This window comes from Augochlora pura, chromosome 4 (genome assembly GCF_028453695.1).
Source record: "Augochlora pura isolate Apur16 chromosome 4, APUR_v2.2.1, whole genome shotgun sequence".
Lineage (NCBI taxonomy): Eukaryota > Metazoa > Arthropoda > Insecta > Hymenoptera > Halictidae > Augochlora > Augochlora pura.
Window position 1 is genome coordinate 2991254 of NC_135775.1, and position 22788 is coordinate 3014041.

Genomic DNA, 22788 nt, shown 5'->3' on the forward strand with positions numbered 1-22788 from the left:
CGGCGACCGGTGAGAGCCGGTCTTTCAAGAGATAGTATTAATTAGCTCGATCGCGTCTTCGCCAACCCTCGTCGCCCCGTGATCCTTCCGTTGTTTTTTAACCCTCCGATCCCTCGGCTTGCATCGTTCTCTCCCGTCCATTGTTTTTCGTAGCTCGTGCAGCCTCGGCGAGCGGTATTCCTCCTCCGGGATTGCAATAAATTCCGCTCTCCCCCCCTCCCCACACGCTCTGCTCCCTCTTGCAACTGAGCCGGGCGTCCTCTAGCCGGCACCGACTTTTCATTTTCTTCCTCGTAGCTCCGCGGATCGGGGGCTCTCCTCTTCTCGCATGCGGACGGAAAATGTGCGGCCCGAAAAAAGAACTCCCGGACAAGCTTCTCTCCCGACGATGCGTAATTTCGGGCGATCCTTGCAGGACGGTCAACGTAATTGGATACGCGACGGGGAGACGTCATCTCTTTGCTCTCGTTCCTGCTCCTGCTGCCGGCGGCCATCTTGTTGCGGGCGCTCTTCTTCGATAATCGAGGGTTTTTGCCGGGTTTCTCTGCCAGGGCACGTCGGACAACTTTCTCGAGGAATTCTCCTTATTTCTTGACACTTCGGCTCGCCGACTCAACGACCCCCGAAACTACATCGTGTTAGGATCACTCGTGTACCGAGGGGACGCCGCGTCCCTTCGCAAGGAGCAGCTTTTTTGCGATGTCGCTTTCGAGCGCGACGTAACGAAGCTGTTCGAATTGATATCTTTCCTCGCTTTTATGGCGGACGAGGAATAGAGAAGGGACTGTGATGAGAAACTGTAGCGTTTTGTTAAACAAAATCAGGATTAAAGAAATTATATACGGAGCGTCCATTTTGAAAATGATATAGCAAGTATATTCGTTTCAAAAAGTGAAATATCAAATAATTTCTCTGATTAATTTATTGTAAAATTTTTATTTATAACTTGGTAATATTTAATACCTTGAAGAATATTTTTTGTTTTATAAAATATAAACCAATAAAAGAAATTTCGTAGCGATCGATTGTGAAAGTGGTGTCAATCTAATTAACCCTTTGCCATACCAGGTTTATCTAATTCAACAAAATGGCGGACACGAAATTTCACGGTAACATTAATAATGAATAAATAATTCATTAATATTGAAACAATTCATTAACAATGAATTACTTCAATAACTACGTCCCTAAAAAATCGCTAAATATCCGAACAAGTGCAACATTCTTCCATACACAAAGCACTATAAAATTGTTGCTTCCGTCTGCACCGTAAAGCCAGTATTAAACCACTAGCCCCACCTGAGCGTCGAACGACCGCTTCTTAAACTTTCAGCAACATTTTTATATTCAACGTTTTCGCGAGAGAAAGAAAATTTTTTCGCTCGCCGCAAGTATGCTCGTAAATGCTTTCTACAAGATATATATATATATATACAAAGTTACTGCCAAAAGTTACTACTACCGAAGTGTTGCTCTATCGAAATAGATTCCGTTTTAACGCGCGCGTTACCGAAGGATCTTATCGTATTTATTACAAAAGATGGCTGCGATTATTTTTCGGTATATTGCTTCGAAATCAGTATTATGAGATTTGCAGATCGGCATTGCGGTGAAGCGCGATTTGTACCGGAAATCTGTCAATAATGGTCGAACGTTAAAATCGGGAATAGTGCGAGCGTGTAATAAAATGACAGATGTGAAATTGTCAGTCGGCTATTTTTTCATAAATATAATTGATAAGTGTAATGCTTGATGCCGAAACTGTCTGCGGTTGTTTTAAGCGACACGTGAGATAACTAGAATATGCATATTATGCGTTTATAGCAGAAATTTCCATGTGATAGAATAATATTGTTAAATTGATCTGGAATCACTGGAATTATCGAAAGGATCGATTTTAACCTCATTTAAATATCTCTCTCTTGATTTGACAATAATTCTATTTGAAAAATAGTAGATTTAGTAGAAAGCTAGTAACAAATTGTAACAATTAAATTAAGTTAATTTTAAAATTTAAATGAAATTAAATTCAATTAATTTTGAAATTTAAAGTAAATTAAATTAAATTAATTTTAAAATTTAAACTAAATTAAATTAAATTGTAATAATATTATTATATTATAATATCAATATTAATATTGTTGCACTTTCAATAATCATATTACCAAGCCCTACAGCCTCGTTGTTAAGCATCTCTCAAAGAAACCACCTCGCAGCATATATCCAAAGAGAAAAAAATAGTATATTCTACCACCCCAAAATCATGTCTAAAATTCCCATCGCGAAAACAGCGCAACTCGGTTCATCCCTGAACCACGTGGCCGTTCCAATCCGCCCGAGAAGTCGGCGCGTCGATCGGAAAGAAAGCTCGCCGGCCCGCGAACCCATCGGCCCCCGCGGCTCCCCGTCCAGCTTTTTACGAGCCGCGTCCCCTATCCCCGTATGTCGCGCGTATTTCCTTTTTTTCTCCCCGGGGCGGCCGGTTTACGATCGACCAGATTACCGGACAGGTTTCCGGGCGGCAGTAGGCGCGGTACGCGATCGGCTGAAATTTCGGCCGGTAATTCGCCGGAAATCCGACCGGCTAGGCCGGTTTTATTGTCCGCTGTAAAAGAGAGGAAAAAAAAGGAGAAGGAAACAGGAAAAACGGCGATGCCGCGGCGCGTACTCAACGTAAAAAGGCTCGTAAATCGGCCGATTTCACGACGCGGCTCGATGGAAAGATGAGACACGGTAGGCGAGAGAGAGAGGCGTTTTACGAGGCTCGACCCGCACGCCCTCTCCACCCCGACTCTGCCGCCTCTTCGGTGCGTATGCATGCATTAAGGCGCGCCGATCACACCGGAATAAGTTTCGAGGCCGGGGAATCATCGAATATGCATTTAACGTCACGTGCCGCTCGTAAAAGGGCCGTGGCCGGGCCGAGCGGCGCCGAGTCACGGGGATCCGCGGCGGAGGACCCGGCCCCGGATGATAGAAGATAGAATATATATTTATCGGCTACTTACAGACGACGTCGATTCGCCAGGATTTCTCGAGGAACAGTCCCGTCACGTTCGGGTTCTCGGCCCTGCAGGTGATCGACTTCCCGTGGTCCTCCACGCCCGGCTCGAACTCCACGATGCTCACCGTACGGTTCTCCGATCGCTCCTCCTGCGGTGAAAACGCTTCCTGTTAACCTGTTAGCTCCGTGCGACGTGTAGACAAGGATACAGCAATTTTATCTCGTATATGAACAATATTTCGCCTACGATCTGGGTTGAAATGCTTATCAAAGCATATTCATTTTCGCACAGTTTAATTTATAATAGAAAACAGTAGAATTTGTATACCATTTCCTACTTATTATTATTTATTTATTTATTTATTTTAAGCAAAGAAATTTCGAAGCCCAGAACAGATATTGTCAGAGAATTCTGAATAATTAATCCAAAGTTATCATTTTCTACTTAATCTATTAATTTTTCCCATAAATGCATAAAATCTACTATTATTATTTTATTATTTTAAAAACGAGAAATATCGGCGTTCATAATATATCTTTATAAAATATTCTTAACAGTTAATGCGTTAAACTCGAGTTTACATTTAACGTAAGTAATTTTGATGAAAAATTACGATTTAAAAAGAGAGAAAACAGCTCTCTCTCTCTCTCTTTCTCGTGCAAGTCCACCTTCGCCCTGCTTACGTGCGTTTATTAAAAACACGCCGTCCTCCGCGCGAAATATTTAATTTCAGCGTTCGCGAAGTGGTCGCCGGATGAAGAGAGAAAGAGAAAGAGAGAAATAGAGAGATAGAGGGAGAAAGAGACAGAGAGAGAAATAGAGCGAGATAGAGAGAGAAATAGAGCGAGATAGAGAGAGAAATATAGAGAGAAATAGGGAGAGATGGAGAGAGAAATATAGAGAGAAATAGGGAGAGATGGAGAGAGAAATATAGAGATAGAGATAAAGACGAAAAGAGAGATAATGATACTGAGAAAAAGAGAGAAATAGAGGGACAAATAGGGAAAGATAGAGAGGGATCGAGATAGAGAGAAATAGAGGGACAAATAGAGCAAGATAGCGATAGAGAGAAAATAAGAGAAATAGAGGCACAAATAGAGAGAGATCGAGATAGAGAGAAAAAGAGCGAAATAGAGGGAGAATTAGAGCAAGATAGCGATAGAGAGAAAAAGAGAGAAATAGAGGCACAAATAGAGGGAGATCGAGATAGAGAGAAATAGAGCGAAATAGCGAGAAAAATAAAAGAAGCACCAGAAAGAGAAATAAATAAATATATATTTCGCAAGATAGAGCGACGGCGAGCAGAAGAGGATAAAATAGAGCAACAATGAGAAAACTAGAAAAAGAGACAAAAATCGTCGTCAGGACATTTAGCCAGCCGCGGCGTTGATCCCACGGCGTGCTCGAATCCGAGCCTGTTTTCGCTCCGGCTGAAACGAATGTGCATAGTTTTCTGTCGGCCGGTCGGCCCGAACAATTTTTCCGTAACAATTGAATATTTCAGCGGCTCTCTTAAAATCTTTCGCGGCAGTAATGCTACCCCCCACCTCGCGCGCGAAAACCGGAGGAAAATGGTCTCGCCGCGGCGCGATACGGTTTTCGATCGTGCTCGAAGCGGTAGCGGCCATAGGGTCTCTACCGCCCGGGTCCGTATGGTTACGGAAATTACAATGGCGCGCGCGGGGCGTTGTTCTCCGGCCACGGGGAGAATCGATGGCGTTCTTACCAAAGATTTATTCGACCGCGAGGAAAGTACGACGTTTCCAGCACGGGAATCAACCGTAATGCGACTCGGCGGCCAGAAATCGTACGCCGCGAGGGAAACCCTTTGTGTTTTCGGGCTCGAGTTTGGTTCGCGAAAAACTGGTACCATAATCGATTCGTTGGACACGGCGAACTATAATGTATGAAAATTCGATCGTTCTTCAATTGTAGGATCGATGATTATAGGGTGGAGCTGTGCTTGGATGACGGAGAAGAAATAAGAAATAATAAATTCAATTTTATTCACCGCTATGGTATTAGCCATTGAAATTTAAATAACTAGTGTAATAATTAAGATTTCCTTGTGAAATTTTTCTTACAGTTTCTTTACATGATTTCGAAGAGAATTGGGATTTTTCAATGCGTATGGTTTTTTCAATACATATTATTTTTTTGGCAAAAGGAAATATTTTCAGCAAAAGAAATATTATCCAGAGAATTGTTTGCTATAGTAATTCGCAGATAATTTAAATAACTGTAAAATACGTCTGCACCTTTGGCAAGGTTTCAAGGATAATTTTACATTTATCAATTATTACACATATCATATTAAATTCTTTAATTTAAGAGAGAGAGAGAGAGAGAGAGAGAGATCGCAGGTTTTAAAATAACGAAGTCACCTTTCCAATTATCAATTACCAATTATCAATCACTACAACTTACTAAACTATACACCGAACCTCTAGACCATTCCTAAAATACACCTACAACCCCCACTTTTACAATAAAAAATAATAACCAAACAAAATGCAAGAATAATAATAAACTAACCACCCCGCACAGTGACCGGTGCCACTATTCCAGCACGCCGGAATAATTCACGTTCGCGGCCGCCGTGGATCGCAGGCCGCGCAATTAGCCAATCGGCGGACATAAACGTGTCCGCGGCGCTATAGTGATTGCGTGACGACTAATCCGCGGCGCTTGTTGCGTATCGGATCGGTTGTGTTCATTCACGGAAAACAAAGCGGGGCGGGTGCGTGGTCGCGGGGTGCGCGCGGGGGGGGGGGGGGGTCGGCGGGGGGGGGCGGGGGGAAGAAGGAGGGTGGCGGGGGGTGGGAATCAGGGATCGGTTAATTGGCAATTAGCATGCGGTCGATGAAGATATCTGGAGTCGACAGGTGTGGCTGCTTAATTCAATCGACGCGGTTCGGGCTCGGCTCGGGCCGACCCGGGCCTCTCTCTCTCCAGTCGTATCTTTCGAGGCTGCTTCTCGGCCGCCCACCCCCTCCCCCGCACGCGTTTGCGAGAATATCCTGCGAGCGAACGCTATGGGGCGGGCTCGGGCCTGATCGGACGCGATCGGAAGCTGGTCGGATCGGTAGAGTTGAATTTGAGAGGAATATTTAGTTTATTTTTCGAATTGAGTCGAATATGGCCGACTCGGGCCGATTCGGGCTTGTTAAATCTTTTACACTACGACACTTTTCACGCTGCGTTGATTATTATATTTTTCGCTTCTTATTTTTTATTCGATAATCCATTTATGTAGTCCATTTAAATAAAACCATGCTATGCAAGTTTAAAATATACTCACTGCAAAAGGATTAAATCAAATTAATAAATTATATAGCTTCTGGTCACAGAAAAATTACTAAAAAATTCAACGATCTTCTATTAAATAGCACGCAACTCCTGGAATTTTTCCAGAATTTTTCATCTGCGTTAATAATTTAAAAAATTAAGAATGGAAGAAACTAAACGAGGGTTTAAGAAAACTCATTTGATAAAGTTTCGTAGAGAAGGAAGATTGCAAGATTTTTAAAAAGCCTTATAAATAACAAATTCAAAAAGTGATTAAGAAATGAAATTGTTGTTTAATAATAATATTAAGAATACTGTCTTATCAACAATAGCCAACAACTCTTAAATACCTCTTTTTTGTCACAGACAAGTCCGATAACAATATATATAACACATTTTATATCCACGAATGTTTGATTAATTCAATCTCCTCGCTAAAATTAGCATAATACAATTAATATAATATAATTAGCATAATATAAATCCAACAAGGAGATAAGACGTCCTAACGGCGAGAGGGTGCGCCTTGGACTCGGGGGGACGCCGTCTCCTCGCCGGGTTAAGTTCGCGAAATGTTTGGGGTTTGCTGGCGCGGCAGTCAAAGTGTTAATTAACATAGAGTAGAAAGCGAGCGGGGGCCGGGACTTACGATCCAGATAAATTCCTCGCGCAGCAGTAGTTCACGACGTTCGAGTAAGCACAACACCCTTGCGGACTCTCCTGATCCTTCAACCCCTTGCCGTGCCATTTTCTCTACGATTACTATGACTGGAATTTTTCTCGATCTCACTAAATTCTTCGAAAAAGAAAGGAATTTTATATTTATTTCTTATAAATATAAGAAATAAATATAAATTAATAAATATTAAGCCATCAAATTTGCTGGTTAGCTCTAGGAAGCTAGTTGCAGATGTAATTTAGTAAATTTTAAGTATTTTAAAAAATACTTAAAATTTTGTTATTTATAATGGTTATTGTATCGACGCCAATATATCCGCCACTCGTCATTGAACTTTATGGGGGGACCGGGACCGGGCCCATAAAAAATGTTTGGCCCACTCTGCGTCCAGTCGCAGAGGTTTCGATATTTTCCGTGCATCCTGCAGGGCATCAGTGAAAGGGTTATGCCAAGGGTGGTCCCAGGAGAAGGGAGGAAAGTTTTTCGGCGTCGACCTCTCGACGCCGGCTTCCGCCCCCGCAGCGGACCGGCGTGTATCGGTTGACACGCTTTGAAACGAAATTCCGGGTTGAAGTAACCGGCGGCTGCTCTTTTTCTGTCCACGACGGCGCGGGGTGGGTGGAACGACGAGGCAGAGGGGCAGAGGGGATGGGCACGGCGCGTCGGTGGAAGATAAATAGAAAAACGGGACCGAGACGCGGAGAGAGAAAGAGAGAGAGAGAGAGAGAGAGAGAGAGAGAGAGAGAGAGAGAGTCACGCCGCGCGGAGCAGAGAGCGGCGTCAGAAGCTGCCGGTAAAATTCACGCTCGGTGGAATCCGGGCGCGAGGGCGCGCGCGCGCGCGGGGGCTCTTTAGAAAGGATTCCAGAGCGTTAGCAGGACTCGAGGTCCTTTCGAGTCCGGGCTAGCAGGAATGAGTTTCCAGCAGATGTTGCCGGCGTTGCTTACGGTCCGCCTCTCGACCTTAATATAACCAAAATTAACCATACCCCCGTGCCGTCGAACTCGTTCCGCCATATTCTTCTTTTCCCCTTTTTATCTCCTCCTGCTCCCTACGCCGGCCGCCCTTGCTCTTCTCTACACCTCTGCCCTTCTATGCCCTTCCCCGCCCCTCCCACCTTCCGTGCTGTACCGTCGGCTCTCTCGTTGCTCGCCATCTTGCGCCCCGCGGAATTGGACCGAGCCACGACGCCCGGATTCAAAGAGAAAAAGGAGAGAAAGAGAGAGAGAGAGAGCGATACACCGCCGCGGAATTATTATTTTTGAGAATTACTGCCGACGCTCTGACGAACGTCGAGAGCTAGAGAGAGGAAGAGGGGAAGAGTAAGGAAAAGAGAGAAATAATAAGATAGAGAGAGAGAGAGAGAGAGAGATAATAAGAAACAGAGAGAAAGAACTCAAAAGAGAGAAACAACAATAAATTGAAAACTGACAATAAGTAAGAAATAATAATTACTGAAACTATAAGTACAACCTATAATTACAAACTATAACTGCAAACTATATTTACAAAATTGTACCCAGTATATAATAGTAAATAAATTTCTTCCCCTCCACTATAACTACAAAATTATACCAAATATAAAATACTAAATAAATCTCTCCCCATTTATGCCAATAATAAACCTACAACATAACCTTAAAATTCTCGAACAATAAAACCATAAAATTCTCAAACAACGTAACCTTAAAATTCTGAAACAACGTAACCTTAAAATTCTGAAACAACAAAACTGAAAAATTCCCAATAATTCAGTTCCTTGCAAAATGACAACAATATGGATAAAGATATAAGCGGCCTCTTAACAAGTCGAAGCAGGGAGGTTCGATAAACCAAGGGAATGCATCGTATCGCGAGTCGGTGCCGAAAGTACGAGCTCAAGGTGTCTTAAGGTGATTCGCGCTAGTTTTGATGAAAATCACAATTTACACGTAGTACATAAGTCTCCGAGATAGGACGTTGTCGCGCGGAGACAGGGCGGGTGGCTGGGTTGTCTCTCGACGAGCGCGGCAACAAAGATGATAAATCCGTGGCTGCCTCGTACAAGCCATCTAAAGGCGGGGGGCGCGCTCACCGGCAGCCTGCGGACAGCTAATCTGCATTTTTCTACACGGCACGACATTGTTCCCCGTTAATATCCCTGAAGAATTTACTCGATAAAATTGGAAAATTCTGTTTGGAAAAGGGACATTGCCGATCGCTGTTATTTTTCATTCGATAGTCTATTTAAATAGTCCGTTTAAATAAAACCATACTATACAAGTTTCGAATATATTCGCGGTAGGGATTAAATTAAATTAATAAATTATATCACTTCTGTTTGCGGAAAAATTATTAAAAAATTCAAGAATCTTCTATACACTAGCGCACAGCTCCTCGAATTTTTTCTGAATTTTTCGTCGGCGTCAACAATTTAAAAAAAAAATCGAAAAACTATCTTTTGTCACGAAATTTTTCCAGACATTTCTGCACCAATCACCGCGTCAAATCAATTACTAAAAATTTCTTAAAATTCGCCATTTCTCCTTACAACTTCACAAAGATACTCGCAGTGCAGCTAGTGTTTGCATCGAGCTGGTCTGAGCACAGTATAGCCTAGAAGATCGAGTCGGCGGAAGATCGTTCGAGGGACGTCGAGACTGATAACCGTTCCCGGTGATCCAGTATCGGCGGGAGCAGAAATTGCGCCGCGGAAATGGAACGTCGATGAGGAGAAAGACTCCTGCCGGTGCTTGGACGGGTTCCACGGAGCCATAACTACCGGCTCCGCCATCGAACTCGGGGCGCGATACGTTACGAAGTTAGAGGGAAGCCCTTTCAGCCTGTGTACCCGGACCACCGGGGTTCTTGCGGGATGCGCGAAAATCGGCGTCCGACCTGACACGCGCGAAGGCATATCCGAGCCGCCACGATAATGTATGCGCGTCAGAATGCCACGTGTTTACGCTTATTTGCCGGAATGCCTCGGATAAGCCGCATGCGGGGCTAAAAGAAATTCTGGCTGGCTGGCTGCTGTCGAATCAATCTCAATCACTTGCTCACCTGATCATCTTCGTCTTCGAGTCGGCGAACATTTATTCTCAAATTTATATAAATCTACGAGTCCTACAAAAAAAGCATTGCACCAAATATCATCCAAAAAGTACATAACTAATTTCAAAGCTTAAAAATCGAACCACTGAATTAATTAACACAGTCTAAATTTAATTAAAATCGCTTTCAACCCTCAGCCATCAAAAAATTGAAATTACCTAAATTCCTTCATCGAACAAGCAAAAATAATAATTAATTAAATCCAGTTAGAATCGCAACCTCGATTTCTAACAAAAGCACCAATATTCCCCAATGTTCAAACAACATTCTACAATTTCTCGATTCCTCTAAGCATCGCCAATTTCTCAGTTATTTGAATATCGCCCGGCACATATGCGCGGCACGAGAAAGCGTGCCAGCCGTCGGTTTAAAAACCAGATTGCCGAGAGAACGGATTCGGCCGCGTTCGCCGATCGTAAATTGGAGAAAGAACTGATCCGGCTTTCATTTCGAGGAAGGACTGGCCGACATGCACATCAGTTGGAAAGATTCCTTCCCCTTTCCACCCTCCCCCGATGGAAAACACGTAAGAATTGCTAGGACGGTCACGCGTGCGGGAGAATCGAAGTGTCGCAATCGTCGGGACGGAACGAAAAGCGGCCGCGGGGCAACGCTAGGGAGCAGTGGAACGTTAGCACTCGGGGAAGACTTGTAGCGCGCACACAGGCCTGGGAGAATCGCTCGTAATCTTGCCGCTGTCCGAGGTAATCTCCCGTTCGACCGAGCGGGCAGATACGCGCGGACCTAAATCACCGTAGGCGCGTGAGGTCGCGGCCCGAGGGCGCCCGCGCATTATCGATAATCCGGAATCACGGGTGCGACCGTGCGGCGCACGTGCGCGGCGAGCGAAGCGGTGCAGAGTGGAGCAAAGCAGAGTAAAGCGGAGCAGAGGAGATTAAAGCAGAGCAGAGCAAAGCAAAGCTGAGTAAAGCAAAGCAGAGCAAAGCAAAGCACAATAAAGTAGAGCAGAGCAAGGCAAAGCTGAGTAAAGCAAAGCAGAGCAAAGCAAAGCACAGTAAAGCCGAGCACAGCACAGTAAAGCCGAGCAAAGCAGAGTAAAGCCGAGTAAAGCAGAGCAGAGCAGATTAAAGCAGAGTAGGGCAAAGCAAAGCACAGTAAAGCCGAGCAAAGCACAGTAAAGCCGAGCGAAGCACAGTAAAGCCGAGCAAAGCACAGTAAAGCCGAGCAAAGCAGAGTAAAGCGGAGCAGAGCGAAGCAGAGCACAGCAAAGCAAAGCAATGTAAATCAGAGCGGAGCAGAGTAAAGTAAAGCAAAGCAGTGCAAAGCAAAGCACAGTAAAGCAGAGGAGAACAAAGCCAAGCACAGTAAAGCAGAGCAGAGCAAAGCAAGGCAGAGAAGATCGGAACTGAGTAGAGCAACGCACAGTAAAGCAGAGTAAAGAAGAGCAGAACAAAGAAAAGCAAAGCAATGCTGAGTAAAGCAGAGCAGAGCAGAGCAAATCGAAGAAAATCGGAGCAAAGCAGAGCAAAGCGAAGGAAATCGGAGCAAAGCAGATCGGAGCAGAGCAGAGCAGAACAGAGCGGAGCAGAGCAGAGCGAGCCGGGCTGCCGTTGTCTCCGGCACGCTGACGCGCGGCCCTAATTAATTTCGCGTAGTTCATTAACAAGCCGTGGCCGCAACGCTTAACGACGCCTCTCCTCTCCTCTCGCCTCTCCTCTCCTCTCGCGTCTCGCCTCTCGCGCCGTGTGCTCCAGCAGTCGCAATATTCTCTCGCTCGTTCCCTTTCCGTTCCGCACCGCCTCCGCACCGGCTCCGCGTCCGTGCCGCCTCTCTCGCGGAGAGACCGAGACTCCGTTACACGGACTGATTAACGGAGTAAACGACAGCCGACCGATGGAAACGCGGCGGAATTCTAATTCGAGCAAAACAGCCCGTCTCGGTGACGACGGGGCCAACCAGCTGGAACCCGCCGAACGAACTTTCGCGCGACCAAATTAAAATTCTTTGACGCGGACCCCTCTCCACCCTTTGCTTTTCCTAGGCTGCTGCGACGGGGCGGTCCTCTCTAGCTGGCTAGCCAAGCGCCGGGGATACGTGTGAAGATTCAGCGATGCGATGGCCGCCGGAAAGCGGCATCGAATATTCAGGGAACACCGGGAATTTTAATGAATTCCCGCGAACCGGGCCCGTGCGGCGATATCTCTCGATGATCGTGGAGGTGTGCGACGCTGTTGGTAGCGACAGCTTGTTTCTGGAGGGAAATCGAATTTCGGGATGGGCTGTTAGGTACTTTACCTTTTTGGAATGGGTTTGGTACCTTGATGGTGTTGTTGGGTTGGGTAGTGGTGAGATCCAGGTTTAGGTTAAGGTTCAGGTTAAGATTTATGATAAGGTTCAGGTACGCAGTAAGGTTCGCAAGGGAAAGGTTAAGTTAAAGGTACCTTGGGTACTAATAGATCTGATTTTGATGTTGGGTGGCTAGAATTTTCGAGTAACAATAAATTTAGCAAATAAACTTCCTCCCAAAAACGCAGCAAAATTCAAGCCTTGATCTTGGCCTTTCAAACAGCCATAACTCCGTCAAAAGCTATCCTAAAACAAGAACTTTCCCCGTAAATTAAAGCTTGAAATCTCTACTTTCTGTCATCATACTCAATTTCGCAATACCATTCATCCCCACAACTACAAAACCTTAAATCGAATACCATGTTCCCAATACCAAAAAACCTGAAACTTCAACCTCACCCACAAACATTTACAGAAAAATCATCCTCCAAAAATTTTCTTCGAACCTTTCATCTACACCATCTCAAACCTCAAACTTTCCCCTTCAATTCAAGAGCTAAAATAACGTGCCACGATTTTTTTTACCAAAGTTACAACCAATCCAAGCATCCGACTTCCGATGGCATATCATTCTCACCCGCGACTCGATTATAATATCTGTTCACGCGCGACGCTCCGATGGTGCAGCATCGATAACGTTATCGCGAAGGCGAGCCCCGTGTGCGTCGACCCGCCTAAGGAATTCCACGTGACGGATTACCATCGGCATCATTCACGGCCGAACGGGCCCTTTGTAGTCCGGGCGTCGGCGGCCGGGGCAACGCGATCATAGGGATCATAGCTAAACGACGCGTCGCTAATGATAAGTTCGACGCAATCAATTGAATGGAAACGTGTGTACGATTGCGACGTCCGGTTCGAGGCTGTCAACCCTTTCGCTACGACCGCGTCGTCCGCCGAAGTGCCGAACGAACGCTCGCGATAAAAATATGCACAGTGCGTGTGATTTCTCTATATACATTTTTCTTAGTTTTAAATAACAATTTTGATAAATAAAGCAATCACTGCTCTAATGTAACAAGTATCATATATTTTTAATATGAAAGAAGCTAGAAAATTATTTTTATATTTTGCCTCCGAATGGCACTTGTATATCATTTAAATGCCGCATATATACGGTGCTCAAAGTGAAAGGGTTAAAGTAGTGTATATCGTGGAAGACGGACAGTGGTGTCTGTCATCGACGATGCTGCTTAGTTTATGGTACAGTCTCGTACATAATACTGCTTCGTTGATATTATTGCTTCTTTAATGTCCCTGCTATTCGTTGATAAGTGGAATTTTAGAAATCGAAGGCGATCGACGCGATCTGTAATCAGGCGAGTGATATACGGACGGCCCTACGTTAGGACGAACGAAATAGGGAACGGCTATGGTTAGGCCGGCGCGCTGCGGCGGAATACGGAGGGCTTACACGATCGGGGCGAGTGGAGTGGGCCGGTCTGCGGGTCGACAAGTAGAATACGGAAAGCCTATGCTCACGCAAGTGGAATATGGACGGTCTATGGTCGGACAAGTAGAACGAGGCCGGTGGCTCTATATGACTACGCAAATCTGGAATGCCGGGGTATGGACAGGCGGAATTGAGATGTCCTATGGTTAGACGGATAGCGAAGGCGCTTGCTATGCCTTCGGCTAACCGCTTCTTTAACAATCGAAACTGCCGGGTTATAACGTTTCTTCGTTTCATAGGTAACAATCATTTTCGCGTTAACACGCTCGTGCTTGATAACGAGGTTATTATTCTGTAAGTAGAATCGTTTTCTCGATTTTCAACGAAGTTTGATTTGTTAAGCTTTTACTGTGGAGTTTGTTAAGCTTTTATAGTGAAGTTTGTTAAGCCTTTATACCGCAGTTATTTTTAAGTCTTCGTACTCTAAGTCTTTTATACGTTGCAGTCGAAGTTATTTAATAATTCCTTATTTAAGGAAGTCACTTTGCACTCAGAGTCATTCAACCCTTTCACATCTCTCAGTTCGTACACTCAAAAATAGTTTCACAACAATTCCACTGAAATGTGATAAAAAAGAATTTCCCCCTCCAGAACCAAGAAAATGGACGCGTCAAAGGAGAATTGTTTCGTAGAACGCCGCAATTTCTTTCGCCGATCCCAAGCGCGCAGATTTCGTATTTGCAGGCGTGGATCGTCGAACACGTCGGCGGCACCGCGTAGGATTTGGCGGCGCTGACAGAGATCGAGGGACATAAAGAGGGGGGTTGGGGGAGGGTAGAGAAGAGGACGGTAAGCTGTTAAAGGGGTCGACGATAAGGGGACGTCGTTGCTCGTTTTCGCGGTGACGATGAAGGTGGCGACGTGCCTTCTTAAAATTCGCGGTGCGGAGCGGAGCGGTGCGCGCGGCTTCTAAGCGGCGGATAATAAAATATAGCCGAGGGTTCGCGTTCGCTAGAGGGCGAGACAAGGCGAGGCAAAGCGAGGCGAGGCGAGGCGAGGCGAGACGACGCGAGACGACGGTAAGAGGAACGGACGATCGTCGGGAATCCTCGGAAAGAAAGGGTATTCTACGGAGACCTTTAGCCGCCTTTAGCCGACGGTGGAGGGGGGAGAGGGTGGCTGGAAGAGGCGCGGAGAGCTCGGCAGCATAGCCGAGGACAGATATTAACGTAAGCAGATCCTACGAGCGGCGGAACACGTAGACCACTTCTATCGCATTACCATCCTGATTATCCTATATAGTCATCCGAGGAGCGCTGTCTTTAGGCGTTCAACGGCGGAGCTCACCTCGCATTTACGTGGCCCCGGCCAGAAAGCGTTTCGTTAGCGGCCACCGAGAAAACTGCGACGCGGTAGGAGAAGCGTATAATCACGCGATATATTATCTTTATTCCCTGTCCGCCGCCGCATCGGCGCGCTTAAGACCGTATAAATATTTCCAAATGAAATTCCGCAAGGAGCTTTACGCCGCCATCTCGCTTCCTCCTTCTGTCTTACCCCTTCCCTCGCTACCTTTTCCTCTCTTTCCCTTTCTATCTCTTTCTTCGTCTTTCTTTGCTCTTGTTGCCCTTTCCTCTCTTTCCCTTTTTCTGTTTTTCTTTTTCCTTCTCTTTCATTTCTCTCTTTCCCTTTTTCTGTTTTTCTTGTTTGTCTTTTCTTGCTCTTGATTTCTCTTCCTTTATTCCCCTCTTTCTGTTTTTCTTTCTCTTTCATTTCTCTTACTGCTTCTTCCTTTCTTTAAATTTCTCTTGCTTCTTCTTTCTCTCTTTCTATTTTCTCTCTTTCTCTTTCTTTCTCTTTCTTTCTCTTTCTTTCTCTTTCTTTCTCTCTCTTTCTTTCTCTTTCTTTCTCTTTTTCTTTCCCTTTCTCTTTCCGCTTCCCTTTCTCTCTCTCTCTTCCCCTCTTTTTGCTTCTTTTCCCTTTTCCCTTACCCCTTCCGCCTTTTCATCCAGGACGTCGTTGTCGCTCGCAGTCGCCGCGTGAACATTTCGAGCGCCGGAAATTAGAGTGTCCAGGAAAAAAGTGGAGATATAATTCCGGCGGTCGGATAACAGTTTCCCTTCTGCGCACCCTCCCCGCCCCACCGCAGTGGCAAATGTGCGTGCCGCACACTGTTTCGCCTTTCCGCACGGCGTGCCGCACACTGTTTCGCCTTTCCACAGTGTACAGTATCTGCAACATTTTCCTACCCGTGAACGTTCAGCCGAAAGTCTTTCTTTCGCGCGCGCGGTAAAAAGGCGGACGATGCTCTTCTGCTCGCGATTACGCAACTTTGCCGGAACTATGTTTACTTAGCCGCAGTGCTGCGGGAATAACATAATCGACGCGGGCGAATGCGCCAAAGGGTTGTGTAGAGAAAGGAAAGTATTGTTATGGTTTGGGACTGGAGAATTGGCGAACTTTGAACGGGGGTGTGTTTGGTGAAGGGTATTGGAAAATTGTGAGACTTTTTTTAGAGTAGAGGTTGAGGTCTTTAGTTTATAGGGTAGGTGTGGTTTTTAGTTAATTGATAATTTCATGGTTTTTTATTTTTGTGAGGTTTCAGTGTGGTGGTGGTTTTGGGAAGGGATAGGTTGTAGAAGGGTGCTTTATTGGTAATGATTTTTGGTTGAATTTTTTTGTTATATTTAGATAAAGTGGGATTAGGTTGTGCAGTTATTTTATGCTCAATTTATGTTAAATTTATACTAGAAATATAGTATATACCCATGAAACTGCAACATGTGTTCTAACATGATTTAGTGCAACCTCTTCGTGGGGTGTTTTGGATTATTCTAATGGCGTCGGTATATATGTTATTTAAAGTGCTGTAACTCTAAGAGAAAAAATCGTAGCGACTTCATTCTGCGCTTAAATTAAAGGGGAAAGTTCAAGCTTTACGATGACTTAAGTCGCATATCTGAGAAAAATTTTTCCACATCTATAGAGAGCGCCAAAGTCTCCACTTTTTCAGTATCACGGACATTAATTTAGGATACTACACTCACGAGAACAAATGATATTAATTTTCATAAATAAAATAAATAAAACCAATAAAATCCCACTTAACTAAAACAAGAAGAGCATCAGCCATATTTAGGTGACGTGGCTCTCACAGAATTATACTTATCACCCAGATATAGTTATCGCAACAACGACGGCGTGTAAAAAGGGGATGAAACAAAATCCAAAACTTCCAATTCAAAATTCCCGAACAAAAATCTCCGCAAACATAACCTCACCACAATCTCAACCATCGCGAACTCTTACACCGAAGCATACCTCTGCAGGCGTCCCGGTCGTCTCCGCGTCACCGGTCGCACGTCGGACCCGCGCGCGCAGCAGATGCACCGAGGCGTAATTCACGGGACGGACGGACAGTCTGATTTAAATTTAAAGGAAGTGAAATTGGAATACCTTAGTGTCAGGACGCGTAGCCGTATTTCATCCTAGCCGGCGTCCAGCCCTCGAGCCCTCCCCGCCGGTTGCTGGAAGGGTGCGCGCGAGAGGGTGTCAGGCCGCGAGGCAGAGAGGGAGGTGGAGAGGGGCGCTGGTTAATTAACGAGCGCCGGCCGAACGCGCGGCTATAATAAGCAGCTTAGCTGTTAATTAAATGCCGCGCTGCCTTTTGTTCCACGGGCCGGGACACGACAAATTTCGTTAAGGTGATGCGCTAATAATTAGAAAGCGATAGGCGACCAGGGATTATCGGGCTCCAGTCGGCCCGGGTATAATGGTCCGGCGGCGGGCAAGCAGCCGGCTGCGAGGGGGAATATTTTCGGCGACGGTGTCGGCAAGTTATATCCGCCATGTTCTCCCTCTTCCTCTCTCTCTCTCTCTCTCTCTCTCTCTCTTTCTCTGTGCCCCTCTCTTTTGCTCTCTCCTACTCTCGCTAGCTCCATCACTCTCTCTATATCTCGTCGCGCCCGCTTTTCCCCGCCGCAGCGCCAGTATCCCGCTAATTGAACCCCGTGTCGTAAAGTTGTCGCGGATAATCGAATCGCCGCGACACCAAATTCGCGGCGCCGGCCGAAGAACACTCGCGGCCGGAAGGGCGCGTTTCAGCAGCACCGGTTTCGCGGCGTTCCCTATCCGAAACTGCAAAAGTCAAGCGGCTACGCAATGATGGCTACACCCTCTTTTTTACTCCCCACCATTTCTCTCTTATTATATTATAATATTTCGAACGTTTAACCCTTTGCACTCGAAGCTGTTTTAACACTTTATCGACCGGTCATCCGGTCGTAAAAATTTTCTTTTCTATTTCGATTTTATTTGTCTTGTTAATCGCGAAAGGTATTTAACATTTAAAAATTGATATAATAATATCGAAACTTGTGGTACAATTTAACACATTTGTCTCGGTAATAGATAAGAAATTAAGGGTTACTATGGCTACAGATCGGGGGGGGGGAGCCGATTTATAGGTCGATAAAGGGTTAACTGTAATTCTAAAACAATATTTTCTGATATTTTTCCATTCTTTCCCATTTCATACGGCAAAATGTATTCTATTCATATAAAATTCAATGTTGTAACTTATGTAACAACAGTAATCCTTCTAATAATTTTCCAAAACTAATATTACAAAGAAAGAAAGAAAATTATTTTGGAACGTTTTTTTATTTTGTAACAATTTTAGCGGTGCCTCAGAGAGTCGCCACTCGAGCGCAAAGGGTTAATTTTACGCGGGCCGCAACTGTGGCGCGCGCGCGCGCTCGGCGTCGAGTGTATTCTGTGAAAATTTTTGTCAAACTTTTTTACACACCGTCGACAAAAACCGGCGAAAGTTCTTTTTTGCCGGCGGTTCTCTCTACGATTATTTCCTAGCTCTGCCTCGGAGCAATTAATGTCAAAAGCACGCGATCTCTCTCTCTCTCTCTCTCTTTCGTTTGAATACCGGCGGGAACCGGCTGACAAAGAATCGCGCGCGACAACGCCGGTTTTACGCGCGCGGTAAGATAATCGCTTTCGGCTGGCATTGGATGTTGCATGTCCGCGCGAAATTTCTACTAGCTCGTCGCCAGGTATCGTTACGGGGTTGAATCCTTTCTGCGAAAATTCTTTTGCCGGGTCCGAGCTAGCTGTGGCATTTAACCCTTTCAGTAGGAATAGTGTACGAGGCGCCGCGCCGAAAATTCGCATACGGTCATTTATACTATTTAAGATTGTACTGAGCGTTAAATAAAAACTGTGCTTGGTAAGACATTGTTTTTTAACGAAATATGTTGCTTGATCTCATATAGAAATATGATTGAAAACTGAACGTTATGGCCTTTAACCCTTTCGGTAGAAGCGCTATACAAGGCGCCGTGTTGAAAATTTACACATGGTCAATTATCCTCTTTAATTAGAATTATTATTAAAACCTTATACGGCATGGGCCTTTAACCCCTTCGGTATAAGCGTTCTATCAAACGTGACATAATTCTCTTCATTTATTTTAATTCCCAGATTTCGATAATAGAAGATTTCAATTTCGTTTCTATTAAAATTCTCGAATTATTTCTGCTGCTTTCTCCGCAGAAAAATCCCAGAACGCTTCAATAATTTCTCAAGAGAAATAAATAATAGTTTACTACTCACCGTGGTGTGCTTCAGCTGTCTTCTCCTCCCCTTGTACCACGTGATGACCGCGGGAGGTCTCGATCCAGTGGTCTCGCACTCGACGTCGTACCGTTTGCCAGCCAACAGGGACTCGTTGCCGACCCCTTTCTTCCCGGGCCTCCTTATGACGGCCGTCAACGGTTTCACTGCGAACAGAGATCGTCGAAACGCCGGTTAACGGATTAAGTGCCACGTCAGTCGCCGATGACTGACACTGAACTCTCCGTTCAGGTTATGTCAGTTGCCGAGGACTGACAGGGTAAAATATGATATAAAACTTATTTTATTAAACTATATATTTATTATATTAAACTATATATATATTTATTATTAAACTGTATATATATTTATTATTTAACTATATATTCGCGTGGCACTGAACGTGTTAATTGATCGTCGATGACAACAAGCTCGCGGATACACCCGCGACTGCATACACGGAACCGTCGCGTCTGCTGGCCGCACGGACGATCCGTTCGCCGGGTATAATACGGCGCCGCGTTCCCCCCGCCGTTTTTCTCGAATCAACGAGTCCGGCAATCACGCGGTCGAACGACGCTAATCGGCCGCGATAATTAAAGCGAACCGATAATTAAGGCGGACAAACTCGTCGGGCGGGGCGGGGGCGCGGCGGTCAGGTACGACGCGAGAGTTCGATGCAAATCGTGCGCGGCGGCGGCGGCGGCGGCGGCCGATTCGACGCTGTAAAACCGGCGAGTAATCGATCAATTGCCGGTCATTTGTCATTTTCGGGCTTGTTACGCGATTCGGGGAGTCGCCGTCTGCGGAAAAACCGCGGCCGCCGCTTTTCCGGCCTTCTTTTTTAGCCTACTATCTTTCTCTCTCTCTCTCTCTCTCTTTATCTCTCTTCTTTCTTCTCTCGCTCTCGCCTGTTCGAATCGGCGGAACGAAGAAGGTGAAATCGGCCCCCCCGCGAATTATTCAACGATTTCTTTGCGGCCGCCGCGAGCGCGCGATAACGATCATCATTCGCCGGTAAACATTGATTTTTCCGGGGGGGCGCGCGTGTAAACGGGCCGGAACCGACGCGCCGTTTCCCTCCCCGGGTTTTCCAACCGGCCAGGCGACGATCGCTTTGACGGACGATAAATCCGCCGCGCCGAATTGGCCAATACCGAGAGCCAGATACGATCCGCTCGCGCGTGAAATATGAAAACCACGAGGACGCCGTTGCCCTCCGGCAAGAAGACAGAAAAATCGGTTTTATCCCCCCCCCCTCGTGTCCTTCGTATATTCGAAAAACGCCTGCCAGTGGACGCGCGGAGTGTACTGCGTTGCGCGCCGTGACACTGCGGCACCAACGTTCGCGGGTTTTTTTAGCGCGCTTCGGCTTCGTCGCGATTTTTTGGAAATTCGCGTTTTGCGCCGGATCGTTGATGATCGCGGAACGTGTGTCGGACGGTGTCTAGAAATCTATAGGGTGGGTCATTCGAAACGGGTTATCAGAATTTCTCGGTTATTGTCAATCAGGTATGAACAATGCTTGTTTTAAATTTTTGTAAAATAGTTAGAACAAAAATTCTATTTAAAGTGATGTATATATGGCATTTTTTGAATTTTGGTACTATCTTACGAATTTTACTTGATTATTGTTAGGTTAGGTCTGAAAATCGCTTCTCGATTTTATGTTAACGAGCCCGGCGCGCCGCGCGATCTCCGTTTCGCGCACAAGTTTTTAAACGCGGGCGCGCGCACCTCTCCCCCCCAAATATTTGATTTTCCCGGATTTTTGGAATCGCCCGGCGATTTTCGATTATCCGCAATCTCTCTCGCCGTGGGTCCCTCCGGCGCGCCGGCAGCGGTTCGCCTCGTCACCGCTCAGAGGGTTTTTTAATTTCTCCTCTGTTTTTTGTTCCGCCGGGCCATGAGATGAATACACGCTGGATGCATGGTCACTTGGCGCGGGTCGCGAAAATCAAAGAGCGAGCATCGATCAACCCTCTCCGCCCACCGCGCCGCTTTTCGCCTAGGCCCTCGCTTTTTTCGGCTTCCCTCTATCCGGTTATCTAGCTATATCTCTCTATGACCCCCCCAATCTATTCCTCTATCTATCTCTAACTCTATCTCTATTTATCTATCTATCTCTAACTCTATCTCTATCTATCTCTCTTTCTCTACCTATCAATTTTTCTTTCTCTATCTATTTATCTCTATCTCTATCTATTTATCTATATTTCTTTCTCTATCTATCTATTCATCTATCTCTCTATCTCTACCTATTTAACTATATTTCTTTCTCCATTTATCTATTAATTTATCTCTATCTATTTATCTATATTTTTTTCTCTAACTATCTATCTATCTATTTATCTATCTATCTATCTATCTAACTATTTTTCTCCCCCCCTCTCTCTCTCTCTCTCTCTCTCTCTGACAATTTCCATCTCCCTCGCTCCCGGCCCATGCACAGGGTGTGCCGTCTCTCGGTCGCGATACAAGCGTCCCGCTCGTAATGGAAATTTACTAAATTCCCATAGCTTTTCGGCCCGGGGAAACTTCGCCGATCTTACGGAGCTTCGCGAAGCGGAATCCTCCCCCGTCCGTAGAATCACGAAACTATGAAACTTCAAAGAGGGGGGGTAGGGGAGGGTGGAGGGGACACACCCGCAGCGTGTACATTTTGTTTGCTCTCTGCCGAAGAAGCTAAAATCGGCCCTGGGAACTTTTACTGCCACCCCCCCCCCCCTTTACTTTATTTCCTAATTTGCAAACTGCGACGGTGAACGGGCTTTAATTATCGAGACTTTTAACTCCACGCGGTTGATCGGACGAATGTCGCGAAATATAATTGTTTGTAAAATTATTGTTGATGAGATTAGAGGGTCGAGTGTTTCGGAGAAGAATTGGTAAAAATTTGGAGAAATTGTGATAGGTTCATCTTTTGTATTGTTATGGTAAAGGTAAGAGTTATTGTTGAAATTCTATGTGAAATTTATTATTTATTTAGTAGAATAAAAAATCAAGTTTTAAAGAAGATGAAAAAATTTGTTGTCTATTCCTGAGATCATTTGAAGTAATTTTTTCCTTTACAATATTTTTCTCCAAGGCACCGTTTACGAGTTATTAACGAGAAACAGTGACCAATGACAGGAGAGATCAGAATGAGCACGCCTCTCATTGGCCACAGCTTTACCTTAATAACTCGTAAACGAAGCGGCGAATTAAATTTCCGCAAAGGAAAAAGTTGCTTCAAATAACCTCAGGAGCCTTTTAATACCTAACGACCATCGACTTTTAGGACACCCTGTACACTCGTCACTCTGTATATTTTACGTTTCAGACTCGGCAATTCTACTATTAAGCGAGAGTATTCACGAAGCAAAGACACGTGACTCGTCAAATAATTATTTAACCAA

The 22788-nt window shown here is 45.3% G+C and overlaps 1 protein-coding gene across 1 annotated transcript in view; it reads right to left on the bottom strand.

Moving 5' to 3' along the window:
- Positions 1–22788, bottom strand: part of LOC144468342 (kin of IRRE-like protein 1) — a 123021-nt gene that overhangs the window by 35106 nt on the left and 65127 nt on the right. The window contains exons 6-7 of the mRNA XM_078177753.1: positions 19391–19557; positions 3009–3153 (exon numbers count right to left, since the gene is read on the bottom strand). Coding sequence (XP_078033879.1) covers positions 3009–3153; positions 19391–19557 — 312 coding nt within the window. The remainder of the gene's footprint in view (positions 1–3008; positions 3154–19390; positions 19558–22788) is intronic.